The sequence below is a fragment of the Girardinichthys multiradiatus genome, chromosome 6 (genome assembly GCF_021462225.1).
Source record: "Girardinichthys multiradiatus isolate DD_20200921_A chromosome 6, DD_fGirMul_XY1, whole genome shotgun sequence".
Taxonomy (NCBI): Eukaryota; Metazoa; Chordata; class Actinopteri; order Cyprinodontiformes; family Goodeidae; genus Girardinichthys; species Girardinichthys multiradiatus.
In genome coordinates, this window is record NC_061799.1 from 47316854 (window position 1) to 47331162 (window position 14309).

The window sequence follows — 14309 nt, forward strand, 5'->3', positions numbered from 1 at the left end:
TCGCGTTGCAGGAGTGAAGCTGCGTGTTGAGACAAGTGGGCCTACCCAGCTGATCCATCAGATCTGTGATGATCTTCAGGACCGTCTTCACCGTACTCTTGGCCTTGCGAGCGTTGTCCTCGGCCTGCTTGGCGTTATCCGATGCCTGCAGGACAGATCAATCCCACAACCATTATTAACAATAGTTTTTTAAATGATTTAAAACTTCCTCGAAGATCAGAGGATGGGTTCATACCATGGCAGCCATCATCATGTCGTTGTCGGCCTCAGCCTTCTTCTTCTTCAACTCCTCCTCCGCTGCGCTAAGCTGATCCATCATGTCGTTCACATCTTTGTCCAGCTTGTTTGTGTCCTGCAGCGCCTTCTCTGCTTCCTCTTTGGTCTTAGCCGAGCCCTGCAAGGACACAATGTGAAGAGATAGTGAGTGGGATAACTGGGATCAAACCACTCATCAACCAGCAGGATGCGCTGTTTTACCTTCTGTACGTTGTCTGCAATCCTCTCAGCATCTTCAGCTTTCCTCTTGGCATCTCGGGCGTCGGCAGCAGCGTTACCAAGCGCCTCCTCCGCCTGCCTTGTCTTCTCGTTGGCGGCGATGATGGTGGCATTGATGTTGGGGATCTTCTTCATGGCTTCTTCTGCTGCTGTCTTGTTGTCGTTGACCCTCCTGTCAAAGTCTGGATAAGGTTAGGAAAGAACCAGAATCAGAACAAAACATTTGCACATCAGAATATTTAATTTAAAATGATCTAAATGAGATAAATGAATCATCACCAAAATGTTAAAATCAAATCATCTCCTCATTTCTTATCCTACAACAATCCCTCAAAATTCTCTCAAGTTTCCCTTCTAAATCAGTGTTACCATGTTCACGTGATAAATACGATGGTAGAGAACAGCAGAGCATGTTCTAACAGGAGCTTTGCATGGATTAAGACAGTTTAATGGACAAACTGAGATTAGAATTAAGACGCTTCCTAAGAATCCCACAAATGTTGTCATTATGTAAAATAGTGATTTCTTTTTTACATGAATTAGTGAGATTTTACAGCATATCAAGGTAGTCTTCGAGCCTGATTCATGCAGTTTTATCCCCTAATGGTTCCACTGTAACTCCCACCTCGCTAAGGTTTAGACATTTGCTGGAGAGCAGTTTAAGGTGAACACAAGGTTAGGATTGATTCTTGGGAGCGTTCAGATACCCCTGAGGTCTTCCAGGATGTTCTCGGCTTCTTTGAAAGTTGACTGGCCCTTCTTCGCTGCCTCCTCGGCTAGAGCTTTGGCGGCGTCAGCTCGGGCCAACAGCTGATCTGCGGTCTATAGAATAGGAGGAGGTTTAATGATTCCTGTTAAATGGTGGAGACAGAGGAAAAGACACTAAGGTAATTGGGTCATGCTCTGGACCCACCTGCTGCTCGCTCTTTCCTTTCTCCAGCAGCTTTCGGACCTCCAGCTCTTTGGGCTTGAGGTCATCTCGCAGTTCGTTGTACTCCCGTTCTGTCTTGTCGATCAGATTGTCCAGGTCAGACGTCTCCTTCTTAATCTTTTTGGCGTCATCCTGAGAACAGGAGAATCGATATTAAGCGTCATTTCTAGTGTCGCGTCATTTTTACTTGGTTATTACTTACCTCCAGGGTCTTGGTGTCAAACGGTGGCAGGCTGGTCAGGTTGGCGAACAGCTTTAGAGCTTTGTTCCCAGCCTCCTCCGCCTCAGCCTGGACCTTGTTGGCCTGTTTCTCCAGATCCTTGGCCCGGTCCTTTGCCTCGTTGTACCTGAACAAGAAGTGAGGTCAGAAAGTCAGGAAGTCTGTCCTAAAATGTGTTAGAAACACATTGCCTGAGATGTTTTTTTCCATTTGACATAAAGTCCAAAATTCTCAGAGAAAAAAAGTTTTAGACAGGTTTTACCCACAAGCACACAAACCAACCACAAACAAAAAAAACACTGCAACAAAGACACACTCCTGGTACGTTGCTGCAACAAAGACACACTCCTGGTACGTCGCTGCAACAAAGACACACTCCTGGTACGTCGCTGCAACAAAGACACACTCCTGGTACGTCGCTGCAACAAAGACACACTCCTGGTACGTCGCTGCAACAAAGACACACTCCTGGTACGTCGCTGCAACAAAAACACACTCCTGGTACGACGCTGCAACAAAAACACACTCCTGGTACGACGCTGCAACAAAAACACACTCCTGGTACGTCGCTGCAACAAAGACACACTCCTGGTACGTCGCTGCAACAAAAACACACTCCTGGTACGACGCTGCAACAAAAACACACTCCTGGTACGACGCTGCAACAAAAACACACTCCTGGTACGTCGCTGCAACAAAAACACACTCCTGGTACGACGCTGCAACAAAAACACACTCCTGGTACGACGCTGCAACAAAAACACACTCCTGGTACGACGCTGCAACAAAAACACACTCCTGGTACGACGCTGCAACAAAAACACACTCCTGGTACGACGCTGCAACAAAAACACACTCCTGGTACGACGCTGCAACAAAAACACACTCCTGGTACGTCGCTGCAACAAAAACACACTCCTGGTACGACGCTGCAACAAAAACACACTCCTGGTACGACGCTGCAACAAAAACACACTCCTGGTACGTCGCTGCAACAAAAACACACTCCTGGTACAACGCTGCAACAAAAACACACTCCTGGTACGACGCTGCAACAAAAACACACTCCTGGTACGTCGCTGCAACAAAGACACAGTCCTGTGTTTGTCTGCCTTGAAACTGTTCTGATCTAGACAAACTGAAATGTGTGACTTACATCTTGTTGAGCTTGTCAATCTCGTCACCCATCTTGCCTTCTCCGTCTAGAGTCTTTAGCAGCAGGTTATACGCTTTGGTCGATGTGTCATTGGCATCTTTGGCGATCTTCTCGATCTGATCGGCGTCCATCTTGTGCCTGCAGGAAACAACATTCAACACACTTATAAAGATCACTTTAAAAGATTCTTCCTGTCTTACAGATATGGATGAATACGGTTTATCTTTGGGTTTTTGATGCCATGTTCCTGTTGATTCCTTTCAGGTTTGGCCTGTTAGAGCAGTTGATGATGGAGTCTTACTTGTCGGCGAGGCGTCGAGCCTCCTCTGCCAGCAGTGTCATGTTGTTTGGCTCTCCAGTCCCACCAGCAGGTTTGATGTCCTGTGAATAACATCAGCTCAGTTACTTGGCCTTGATGGTCCCGTTAAATATTAGGACAATGTTGCCTGCACTTACCACTTTACTGATGGCATCTTTGGCCTTGGCCAGTTCCTGCTGAGCTCGGTCAATCAGGCTTTCTGCATCCCGGACTCTGTCGCGAGCACGGTCTGCCTGAGCACTGGTGTCATCCACCGTGTTGCGGATGCTCTGCAGACGGTTCCACTGGGTGGTCAGGGTGTTGTTCAGGGTGTTCAGACGGTCCAACAGACCTCGGTCTGCATCTGTGGGCACCAAGTCAGACGGTCCATTAGCACACACTTAGCTTACATGTTGACCTAACTATTGCTTTGATAATAGCAGCTTCTGAATCCTCACACTGCTTTATGTGTTGCAAATTTTAGATCAGTGTTACCTTTGCTGTTCTGAGCCTCCTCAAGCAGCTCCATGATGGCTTTTTCTGCCTCCTTCAATCGATCCTCAAAGGCCTTATCACTGACAGTATCCTGGCCGGAGCCGAGATTATCTATCAGAGTCTGGAGTTCTTGGAGCTTCTGTCTCTGCTGGTTCACCTGGACACACAAACACCACTTTAGATCAACTGAACTGTGTGAGGGAGTGAAGCTGTCAGCAATGACTCCCCCTCACCTTGTCTCGGACCAGACCGTAGCAGGACGGACACTGCTGGCAGCCTGGCACTGATCGGTTGTAGAAGTAATTTTCCTCACACATGTCACATCGAGCTCCAACAAAGCCGGGCCGACAGTCGCACCGACCGTCCTCTTTACACTGACCTGACAGAGAACCTTCAAGGTCACAGTCACAAGCTGGGGAGGAAACATGGAAACAAAATAAATAACCTCTTTCTATAGGAGTACAACAAGGATCAGCGCTTGGATCCCCCTTCTTCATAATTAATATCTCATGGTTTTTGTATCGTCTCTATGCAGATGAAACCCAACTCTAACTTTAAGTACTGTCACTTTTTTTTTCTTTTGTCCTCACGTTTGCATCCAGAAGAGCTGAAGCCGAAAAAGTTGATCTCACATCGATCACAGTGCAGGCCAGTGATGCCGGGATGGCACTCGCACTGTCCTGTAATGATGTCACATTCACCACTAGTAGAGCCGATTGGGTTACAGTTACACCTGTGGACAGGTACAGAGAAACGAGGGAGAGACACGTACATCAGACCACTACAACCCTTTATTAGCTTCACAGTTATTAACTTCCAGCCCTGATCTGTTTATCCCATATCCAGGAAAGTAAATGACTATATTTAATGGCTATACAGCACTATATGAGTCAGCAGTTTTGGGATAGTGTCAAGCGGGAGGGAACTGACCGCTCGCAGCCATCGCCGCTCTGCAGGTTGAAGAATCCTAACAGGCAGGCGCTGCAGTCGCGTTGAGCCACGTTAGGGAGACATTGACACTGACCAGTGACCTGAGAGCAGCTGGTCTGCTGATCCACTGTTCCCAGTGAAGAGCAGGAGCAGGCTGAGGAAGGAGATGTACAGAAAAATCACAGACAAAAAAACTCATGTCTGACTGATTGTCCAAAGTGGACATGAAGGACAGATTCAAAGACAAGTTCAAACCTCATTTCCTAAAAGCCAAACACAGAATACTGAGATTTATCCACCAACCAGTTGAGAAGTCTCTCACTGATGTGAATTTCCCATGAAAAATTTCATTTGTGTGGAATCCCAGACAAGCTTGTCAGCCATCATGTAAAAAACTTATGCTGCACAAAACTGTAAAACACAAGTATGTTCTAACTTTATTTGAAATGATTTAAATGTCAGGTAATGTGTCAGTCAGTAACTGAATTAAATCTGATATTAAAACCTGTTGTTTTAATATCAGATTTGCAGCTTTCCGTAGAAGCGTCATGTGACTGGATGCTTACGTTTGCACTTGTCAGCAGGGTTGAGGGCCTGGGCGTTGCCATAGAAACCCGTCTTGCAACGGTCGCAGAAGAAGCCGGTGGTGTGGTAGATGCACTTGAGGCATTCTCCATTCTCGCGGTTGCAGTTGCCGACGGCGTTGGGGTCGATATTGTTGCTGCACTGGCAGGCGCGGCAGGGTCGGACCGGCCCGTTCTGACCCAGAGGGTCCCCAAAGAACCCGTCGTCGCAGAGCTCACAGCGTTTGCCTGCACACAGGTGACATTTCGGATGTTCAAACAACATTCTTGAAGGCGACTTCACCGTCATCCTTTAGAAAGGTCTCATAAAACATGTCAAAGGTCAGCTTAGTTTTCACATATTTTTCTAAAACATTTTAAGATCTTTCGGCAGAACCACAACGCTTAGTGTTAAGTCCTCTGTGGGTACCTGTGGTTCCAGCAGGACAATTGGTGCAAACCACCTCTCTGGTTTTATTAACAACAGCACAGGTGGCTCCAGCAGGGCAGGGACATGGCTGACAGTCGCCCGGGGTCCCCTGAGTGGCATCGCCATAAAACCCGTCCTTACAGCGCTCACAGCTCAGTCCGGCAGTGTTGTCCTGACAGTCACACGCTCCTGGACAAGAGACAGAGAAACAAGAGATGTTTATACCTGCAGACAATCAATTTACCCTGGTCTTATAACACATCCTGAATTTAAACTGGCAACAAAAAAACCAGTCAGAAAGCTGGTTAAACTCAGTCAAGTAAGGCTTAAAAACAGCCATGTTGGAAGAAAAATCTGTAAAACAGTTGTTGGGTTAGGATGAATTGAATCACCATTCATTTAACCCAGTGTGTTGTTAGTTCTATGTTGCATGCAATGTTTTATGGAAGTTATGCTGAACCGTCTGATTGCTGTTTGAATGTTGTTGAACTCTGAAGCGCGGCTGCGCAGCAAAGTTGAAGCACAGCGTATTTAACGTGGTTTTGATCAACTGGGCGCTGACTCAGTGGGAGTTAAAGTGGATCTAAAGCAGACAGAGGATGCGAACTGAGCCTCATGTTCATCTCCATTGTCTCACTGTTTATGGTCCTTGTGTTTCCCAGCATTCCCGCCTCGGAGGGTTTTATGACTGTGCTGGAGCTGCTCGGTCTCAGCTGTTAGCAGGTAAAAGAGCCAACCTGCTCCTGAAAATGCCGCCAAAGTAGAAAAGTCTCAGCTGCTCATTCATTTTATTTCCATATTCCAAGTCATTCTGAAGCTTCGATCCATTCCCACTCAGTCCATAAACTGCTGGTTTGATCTCTATCTACCCTCAGCATGCATCTTTAATATTGAGTGTTAATTTACCCCTGCTGTACAATAGTGCATTCTTAGTTAGGTGAACGTTGTTGGACCAGAATAATTTGATTGTAAGAGAGAGAACCGGTTTAATAAATGTTCACACAGATAAAGAGATGGCGTTGTGATTGTCATCAACATATGGTTGAATCCCACCAGTTGGTAAAATGGTTGATAAACACAGTGACATTAGGCGTGGTTTTGGTTATTAACTATCAATTATTAATAAGAATTAACTCATTGTAATTACTAAGTGCTGTGAGCCCAATAATCAGAGTGTATCTCTGATCTTTATTAGTTAGAATGTTTTATTTCTGAATTATGATTTTTTATTATAATTTTGATAAATATTTAGAATCATATTCTCTTATACAGTCTAGAAAGCAGTTGGAAAACCAGTAAAACAACTAAATCTTAGACCATAAAACACAGTAAATGACCCGGTCAAAACTGCTTCAAAACACAGAAACTACAGCTGTCGCTACAGTCGATAAACCCAATAATCCCAGTGTTCCCAGTGTTACCAGTATCAGGGTGGCAGGCGTCGCTGTGTCTGTGGCAGTTGCAGATCTCACAGGAGCTGAAGGGTCCAAGCTCCGGCTGGGCGCGGCGGTATCCCAGGGTGCACTGCTCACAGTGCTGACCCTGGTAACCTGGTGGACAAGTGCACTGCTCCACCCAGCGAGCCGGCACACCTGGGCCCCTCCTCGCCGTTACCAAGGAGACGTTGTCCAGGTAACCAGCACCTGCAGACCCAAAGGACAGTGAGATTATGGCAGAATGTCCCTACAGGTGTGAAGATGATAAAAACGTTGAGTCGGAGATGCCTACTCCTCTCGCTGTAGGTGCCCCGGATCTTGATGGATGTCAGGTTGTGGAGAAGTTTCTGGAAGTCCGAGTCACTGATGAAAGGCCTCCAGGAGTAGCCAGGCTGTTCCTGGAGCCTGAACCAAAACCAAACACAGGTTTCCTTAATCAGGACCAACAAAGAACTAAGAAATGTTCTTTGAGCATCAAGTTTACGATCAAACATCGGATCAGTTTAACCCAGAATGTCAGAGTTTAAACCAGCAGGAACGATTAAATCCAGGTGTGAGTGGACAACCTAAAGCAGCTTCCTGACCCAGAATCCTTCTCACCTGAACACGTAGGTCTGCATGTTCTCGTTGGGGTAGGCGTTGCCCTGGGCGATGAGGGGGACAGCAACCCTCATGTTGGCCCCCTCTAGGATCAGGTCCTCGGTCGACAGGCGAGTGTCCCGCCGTTCTACTCGGAAGTCCATACTCAGGTTCTGTCCATAACTCAATAGCTGATTCCCCAAGAACTTCTCTGTGGAGCAGAAAACAGAATAAGTCCGTCTCTGAATGGAACAATTTCACCCGACAAGAAACAGCAAGAACCGGTAAGGGTTCAGTACCTGGGGCAACGAGGTACAGGCGCTGGTAGTTTTCAGACATCAAGGACACTTCCTGTCTACTGGGAGACCACTGGACAGAGACTGTGGATCCATCCTGCTGCTGACCGTTCCACTCTTCATCACCTGGAAAAAAGGACAGTAGGTCAGGGTTCACAAGGAGACTAGAGGGTAAATGTACCCTGAGTCTGGACTGCAGGCGGCATTCACCTCTTTCGAAGGTTGAGCTGATGGTGTGTACGCTGTAGCCTTCGGCACTGTCACATACCGATGAGTGCTGGAAGCAGAAACAGGCCATGCAGCCCTGAGTGTTGTTGGGGTCCAAGTTGAAGTAACCTGGTTTACATCTGATGGGGACAAACAGCTTAGCATAAGAAGAGTTTTAATGTGACAGGAAACCAGATCCTCGATGAGGGCATTACCTGTCGCAGCTGAAGCCCTCCACATTGTCCTTACAGCGGCACTGACCCGTGTTGACGTCACACTCCTGAGTGCTGCCTGATGGCGAGCAGGTGCAAGGCCTGGCAGACAAACACAGGGTTAAATTAACCCACAAAGTTAATTTTTTTTGCGTCAGGATCAATGTTTCATAGTAAGACAAGCCTGAAAAGACACTTTCATCTGCAGCTGAAAAAAAGGCAGAAACAAAACAACCTCAAACTAATTAAACGGGCCAGCAGAGGGCGCTCATAGATTAGTCAGTGTGTTACTGTTCCCTCTCTGTAGACTGAGAGGCGACTCAGATCAGATCATGTACAGAGGATGTCTGTCCATTCCTGCTTCCCAGACTCTAACACTGAGGTTTCCCATTCCTTCCCCCAACATGTCCACCTTTTAAAGCAGCTAGAAATCCAGGAATGGATGTCAGTCACTAGATCCCCCGATGTGAGGTCAGGTGTTGGTGCGTACCTGCAGCCGGCCTCGGTCAGGCTGTGGAATCCTGGCTGGCAACGGTCACACTTCTCTCCGGTCACTCCAGGTTTACAGGCGCATACGCCTCTATTGTTGCACTGAGGAGATTCAGAACCTGCAAATATACAAACACCAACATCAACCATCAGCTCGTTAACCTTTACCCTCCTGAAGTCAATCAGCCGGTGGTCACCAAACAGGCAGAGCTTCTGGCACAGGGTAGAAGACCTCATACATGGTCTAACTGTGACATACTCACCTGTGACCACACAACCAAAACTGTCTCTGCACGCATCGTCACAGTGGATTTACTGCAGGTTAATTATGCTCTTAGCTAGATCCAATAAACTGACCGCAGCAGCATGGATAACATGCAAGATAGAGCCATGATATATGCAGACGGAAACATGCAGAAGAAAAAAGCACACATAACCAGCAAAATATCAAAGAAACAAGTAAAAATCCTAAATATTCCAGAAAGGGACAAAACATCCCAATAAAATGGGCTGGAACTATCTACAGAATACAAAATGTACAAATTCACACAAATCTGTCATGAATGGAAGCAAGATAATCAGACTGAAAACGTTAAACCTGACACGGTTGATCTGTGTGGTGCCAACGTTTTATGACTCATGCGTGCAAAATCCAAAATTTTAACACATTAAACTTCCTTTTTTTATTCCTCAGAATCAAAGGATGAATCTTTGAGTCAGAAATGTTGAGTCTCTGTAAAACGAGCAGATTCTGTCTCTCCTGCTGTGCAGAAGTTGCAGCAGGGACTCACCGATGGAGTTGCAGCTGCAGGGCAGGCAGCGGCCGCCGCTCTGCTCTCTGTAGTAGTAGTCCAGGCAGCGCTCACAGTTGGGCCCGTCGGTGTTGTCGGCGCAGTTCCTGCAGTAACCTCCGTGACCCGTGGCCCGGTACAGTTCTGCATCGAAGTAACACTCGGAGCTCTTCCCGTTACAGTTACAGGCTGAAACATTAAAACAGAAACGTCTGGCCTCTGTTTAAAAAGCCAAATATCATCAAATCTTTCTAGTATGAAACAAAAATCTACCCCGATCCGCGGTTTTAAAGACAGAAAGGCGCTACCACCTATGGATGATGACATAGCATCTTGAAACCTGTCACCTTCTTTAGTCGTAGAGAGAAAACTGTTTGACAAAAAAGCTCCTTTTTGACAGGAATCTGTAGAATTGATGTGTGACCGCCTTTTGGAGATACAGGAAGAAGACTGAGTGAGACATCCTTTACAAAGATCTCTGCAGGAAATGTGAGCTATGTGGAAATAAACAGGCTTTCTTCAACCCACAGATGAAGAAAGAGAACACAACACAGTTCATGCTATGGCTAGCACAGATAGCTTGAGTAGGGAGTCAACAGCCAGGCCACCAAGGCGACGGCATTTTTTTTTTGTTTGCCTTCTTGCACTTTAATTTGACTTCTGATGTGTCCCCTGTCAGTACAAAACATCTGCTGATGTCCACACATTGCATCAGTAACCTCGCTCTTCAAGTGTTTCTCCTACATGGTTTAACCCACAATAATTAGCTACAGCGTGGATGAAGCGTCTAAGTATTTAACTTAATTTCCATCCACCATGCATGTAGCATCAGCTTGAAGTGACGGTCAAACAACGCGTTCTTGTGAGGAAGCTGTAGACGGAGTGGTGTTATCACTTGTATCCTCAAAGTAATGTTCTGGTAGCGATATGACTGCAGTGCAGTTAAACCTTCATGAGTAAAACATGGACTGACGGGTGAAGAAAAGTGCGACCTGCAAAAACACAGCTTCCCCCGTTAATATAGAGTAATTCAAACAAATGTTTAGAGAAATGGGAGGACTGACAGCTGTTAGCATCAGAGTCACAATGCTGGTCAGAACTGGAGCAGAAATTACAACTTCGACCTGAACACTGCCAGAAATTTAGTGTTTTAGTTAAAATGACTCATTCCCCATAGTGGTGAATTATAAGCACCCTAGGCTCACCACAACCGAGCTTTTATATCCCTGGGTAAGGTGCAGGTTTGTTAAGTCTTTAACTACTGCTCTCCTCCTCACTGATAAATCACCATATCAGTTTTCACTGTAAGCACTCAAGTTCGAGCTGCAGACTCAGGTCTGAGTTTGCTGTTTCCATCGTAAAGTCATCGATCTTCTGCTGCTTTCACTTCCGTTTTCAGCTGCCTTCTGCACAGATATTTTTCCCTTTCACACTTTTCGGTATAATCCTTGATTTTGGACATGGAAATAAAAATAAGCCCTGAAACATCCGAAAAGAAAAAACATAAATTTGCCCTTTAATCTGTCATTAGAAAAGTTTCCATAACTATTATGTTTCTCCAGTTTCCTGTAGTGTGGGAGAGTAACCACAGCTTAGTCATGCATCCGCATAGAGATTTTAAAACTTAAACAGGAACTACAACTCCCACAATCCCCCAGAGACCTGGCCTGAGATTAATACAGATGTTCTTCTCTTTGGGTCAGTTGTTTCATGTATTTTATTTTTCTTTTGAATAAAGCAGTAACTTTAGAAGCTGTAGGTGTGATTTCTGCTGTCTGGGACTCACGCAGACACTCGTTGGCGTTGTCGGCGGTCGCCCTCCTCCACGGCCGGTCATTGTAGAAAGGTTTGCACACGTTGCAGTCGAAGCCTTCGGTGTTGTGTTTGCAGTCGCAGACCAGCCGTCCCCTGCTGTTCTTCACACACTCGCTGGCGTGGCCGTTACACTTACACCTGACGGCAGACACACACACACCTGTTACACCTGGATGACGCATCACTCAGCACGCCGTCTACAAGGAATGAGGATTTCATCATAAGACATGTCTTTAAAACTAGGCTGAGTGTTAGTGCAGAGCCCGTTAATGTGTCTCAGAGCTGGATGGTCCAGAGAAGACCGCGTAATGTTAATCTGTGATGAGCTTGTTCTGCTCAGTGACTCTGATTGAAGGTTCGCTTTAACCTCCTCAGGTAGAGAAATCCCTCCCAACAGGACAGCACTTGTTCAGCAGCCATCTTTACCTTTTGTCTCAGGTGTTTACTGGCATCAAGCCGTGGAAACTCTGACAGTACATTAATAGGAACGCTTTGGAGAAAGCAAATCTGGTCATTCAGTTATTATAAGGTTAGGCAGAAGAAGATAATATATACTCTGATTCCTTTGTACAGCTAATTGAAAACAAACACCACAAATCCTGTATTATTGCGGCTTTTCAGACAAATCCTTCAATAAGAAAAACTATCCAACACAAAAATAGGGAATGGTAGTTCATTCTGCAGATAAACAAAATCCCTCCCTCCCTCCCTCCATCCATGTCATTCTCTCTTCCAGAGTTCAATCACAGAGTAATAGGTCCAGACAGAAACCCAGAACTCCCCCTACGTAGACGTTCTAGGGTTTCCCTGGGATATCCAACCAATGAGACATGCTCTCAACATTGTTCGCTTTAAGGTTTTTTATACTTGACCTTTAGGTATCAAAGTTGAACTACAAACATTTTTGTGATAAAATGTCACATTTAACAGCAAAACTATCAAGTAGGCATGGTCCATTCACTGGTACTGAGGAACACAGATTCTCCTAAACTAATCGTTCATACGCTTTAAAGTTGCTTTAATGATACACAGAGGAAGTGCCAGGGTGACAGGAGTAGTCTCTACACCCTTCTCCAACAGGTTGCTACATACTGCCAGTCAGCTGGCTAAAAGAAGGCCACTAGGTTTTTGTCCTAGTTAGAAAAGTCTAATTTATTTTCTTGAAATATTTAATGTTTGGGAAATTTTAGAAACTTCCAACCATCCATCATATTAAGATAAAACAGTTTTAAAGCTACACTCAGTGAGCTCAGAGCAGTTTTAAATCAAACTAACGAGATTTTTGGTTAGATTTCAGATGTTACTATGAAACCATAGTATAGTTACCTGAAATTCAACCACAGAGTGAGAATCACATTATTTAATTTTTTGTAACAACTAACTACATTTTAGCTTAGCTGCAAAGATGTTGCAGAAATCTCGACAGCTTCAGTATGAAACATCCATCTGCACTTCAAATGACTAATTTAATACCTTTAACTGCAGTTATCTTTAACTTAAATGAGTAGATTTGTATCATTTTAAATCTGACTTTACTGTGGAACAGAAGTGTTAGCATTAGCATTAACTGACCATCAGGTTTACTCAGCTCTGTTACCTTTAACTGACTATTAAAACCTCAATTAAATGTTAAAACTAGCAACTAATGTTAGAAATCAGACATGATTCAGGGAACATACGTCAGTTTAGCAGCTAAGCTAACGGTGTTTTTAAACTGTTAGCTTGAGTAAAGCTAGCAGTTAAATGTTAGCTTCTAACTATACATCGCTTATCTGTTCAAATTATTAACTAAAATTATTATTTTTCAATTAGTTTAAATGTATGTAGTTAAATGGTTATTTAATTTCTGTCTTCACGGGTCATATTCTCCTAAGTTAACAGTAAGATTTAGCTGCAGTTTTTATAAAAATCTAATTTGCAAAACAAAACATGAATCGATAACTAAAACAGTTCAAAGATACAAAAGTTTGTTATAAACAATCTTCGACTTCATGCAGAAAATCTTGGCGTTAAACTAAACTTTCAGTTTTCAGCTTTTAGCCGCTTTGCTTTATTAAATCAGCCGACCTTCACAGGACAGAACAGCTTTACAATCAGTGTGTTTTAGTTTGAGATTGAGCCAGAAGATCAACACCACCAGGTGTTTTATGAAAGCACAGCAGACTCAGCTGTAATTTAAACATATGTATGAACTCTGGTTAAAGTTCATCCAGAACCACAAAGGTGACCAGAAACAGGTAAACCAGGGAGGAGCTCAGGAGGTAAAGTCCAATCACAAACCCCGCCTTGGATAAGTAAAGCCTGAATCCAACAAGCTCTCTCCGCGGGCCTCATCTCCTTTCTTCCCTCCATCACAGCAATAGGTCCGCCCCATTCCGGTTTCCCTGTAATCCAGCCCTGCCAGCCAGGAATGTTAGGAATGCTGGATGTGTAACTGAAATCTGCTCTACATTTCAAACACATTATGGCTGCAGAGGCACTGTGTTTAACACTCTTGTAATGGCTGTCCAAACCTCTTTCCCCCCAGCCGTGCGGGAAAGGAGATCTTATGTAAATTCTCAGGCAGTCGGCCACACGGGCAGATCAGGACCCATAAATCCACCAGACCCACTTATCCATTCATTTAAGTCCTCTATTGTCTGAGAAGGCACCATGAGCCTCCAGCAGCTGAAAACGCAGTAATCAGATAAACGTTGAATTCGGTTTGTGTGTGTTTACCTTCCTCCCACAGCGAAGTCAGAGATGGCGTAGTAGTAGGACTTGAGGACCTTGGGATCATTGAAAACTTCGTCTCCAAACGTGTTGAGCCTGTTCAAGGTCACTCTGATGTCTGTGGCCGTCACCCAGTCCTGAGACAGAGACAACATGGACACATTAATTCAAACATTCAAGGCATGGACACTCTTCTGCAGCTTTGGTTCTGATTGGTTTAATGCTTTCTGATGGGAAAATAAAATCCCAGACAT

At 45.0% G+C, this 14309-nt stretch overlaps 1 protein-coding gene across 1 annotated transcript in view; it reads right to left on the reverse strand.

Moving 5' to 3' along the window:
• lamc1 (laminin, gamma 1) overlaps positions 1-14309 on the reverse strand; it is a 56577-nt gene that overhangs the window by 3318 nt on the left and 38950 nt on the right. Inside the window, exons 3-27 of the mRNA XM_047367066.1 lie at positions 14062-14192; positions 11315-11481; positions 9529-9717; positions 8739-8856; positions 8252-8350; positions 8040-8176; positions 7833-7955; positions 7555-7744; positions 7247-7359; positions 6940-7161; positions 5519-5707; positions 5092-5337; positions 4526-4679; positions 4186-4328; positions 3829-4007; positions 3596-3752; positions 3259-3464; positions 3104-3183; positions 2803-2940; positions 1629-1773; positions 1409-1558; positions 1203-1317; positions 478-677; positions 236-394; positions 46-145 (exon numbers count right to left, since the gene is read on the reverse strand). Of these exons, the coding sequence (XP_047223022.1) occupies positions 46-145; positions 236-394; positions 478-677; positions 1203-1317; positions 1409-1558; positions 1629-1773; positions 2803-2940; positions 3104-3183; positions 3259-3464; positions 3596-3752; positions 3829-4007; positions 4186-4328; positions 4526-4679; positions 5092-5337; positions 5519-5707; positions 6940-7161; positions 7247-7359; positions 7555-7744; positions 7833-7955; positions 8040-8176; positions 8252-8350; positions 8739-8856; positions 9529-9717; positions 11315-11481; positions 14062-14192 (3850 nt within the window). The remainder of the gene's footprint in view (positions 1-45; positions 146-235; positions 395-477; positions 678-1202; positions 1318-1408; positions 1559-1628; positions 1774-2802; positions 2941-3103; positions 3184-3258; positions 3465-3595; positions 3753-3828; positions 4008-4185; positions 4329-4525; positions 4680-5091; positions 5338-5518; positions 5708-6939; positions 7162-7246; positions 7360-7554; positions 7745-7832; positions 7956-8039; positions 8177-8251; positions 8351-8738; positions 8857-9528; positions 9718-11314; positions 11482-14061; positions 14193-14309) is intronic.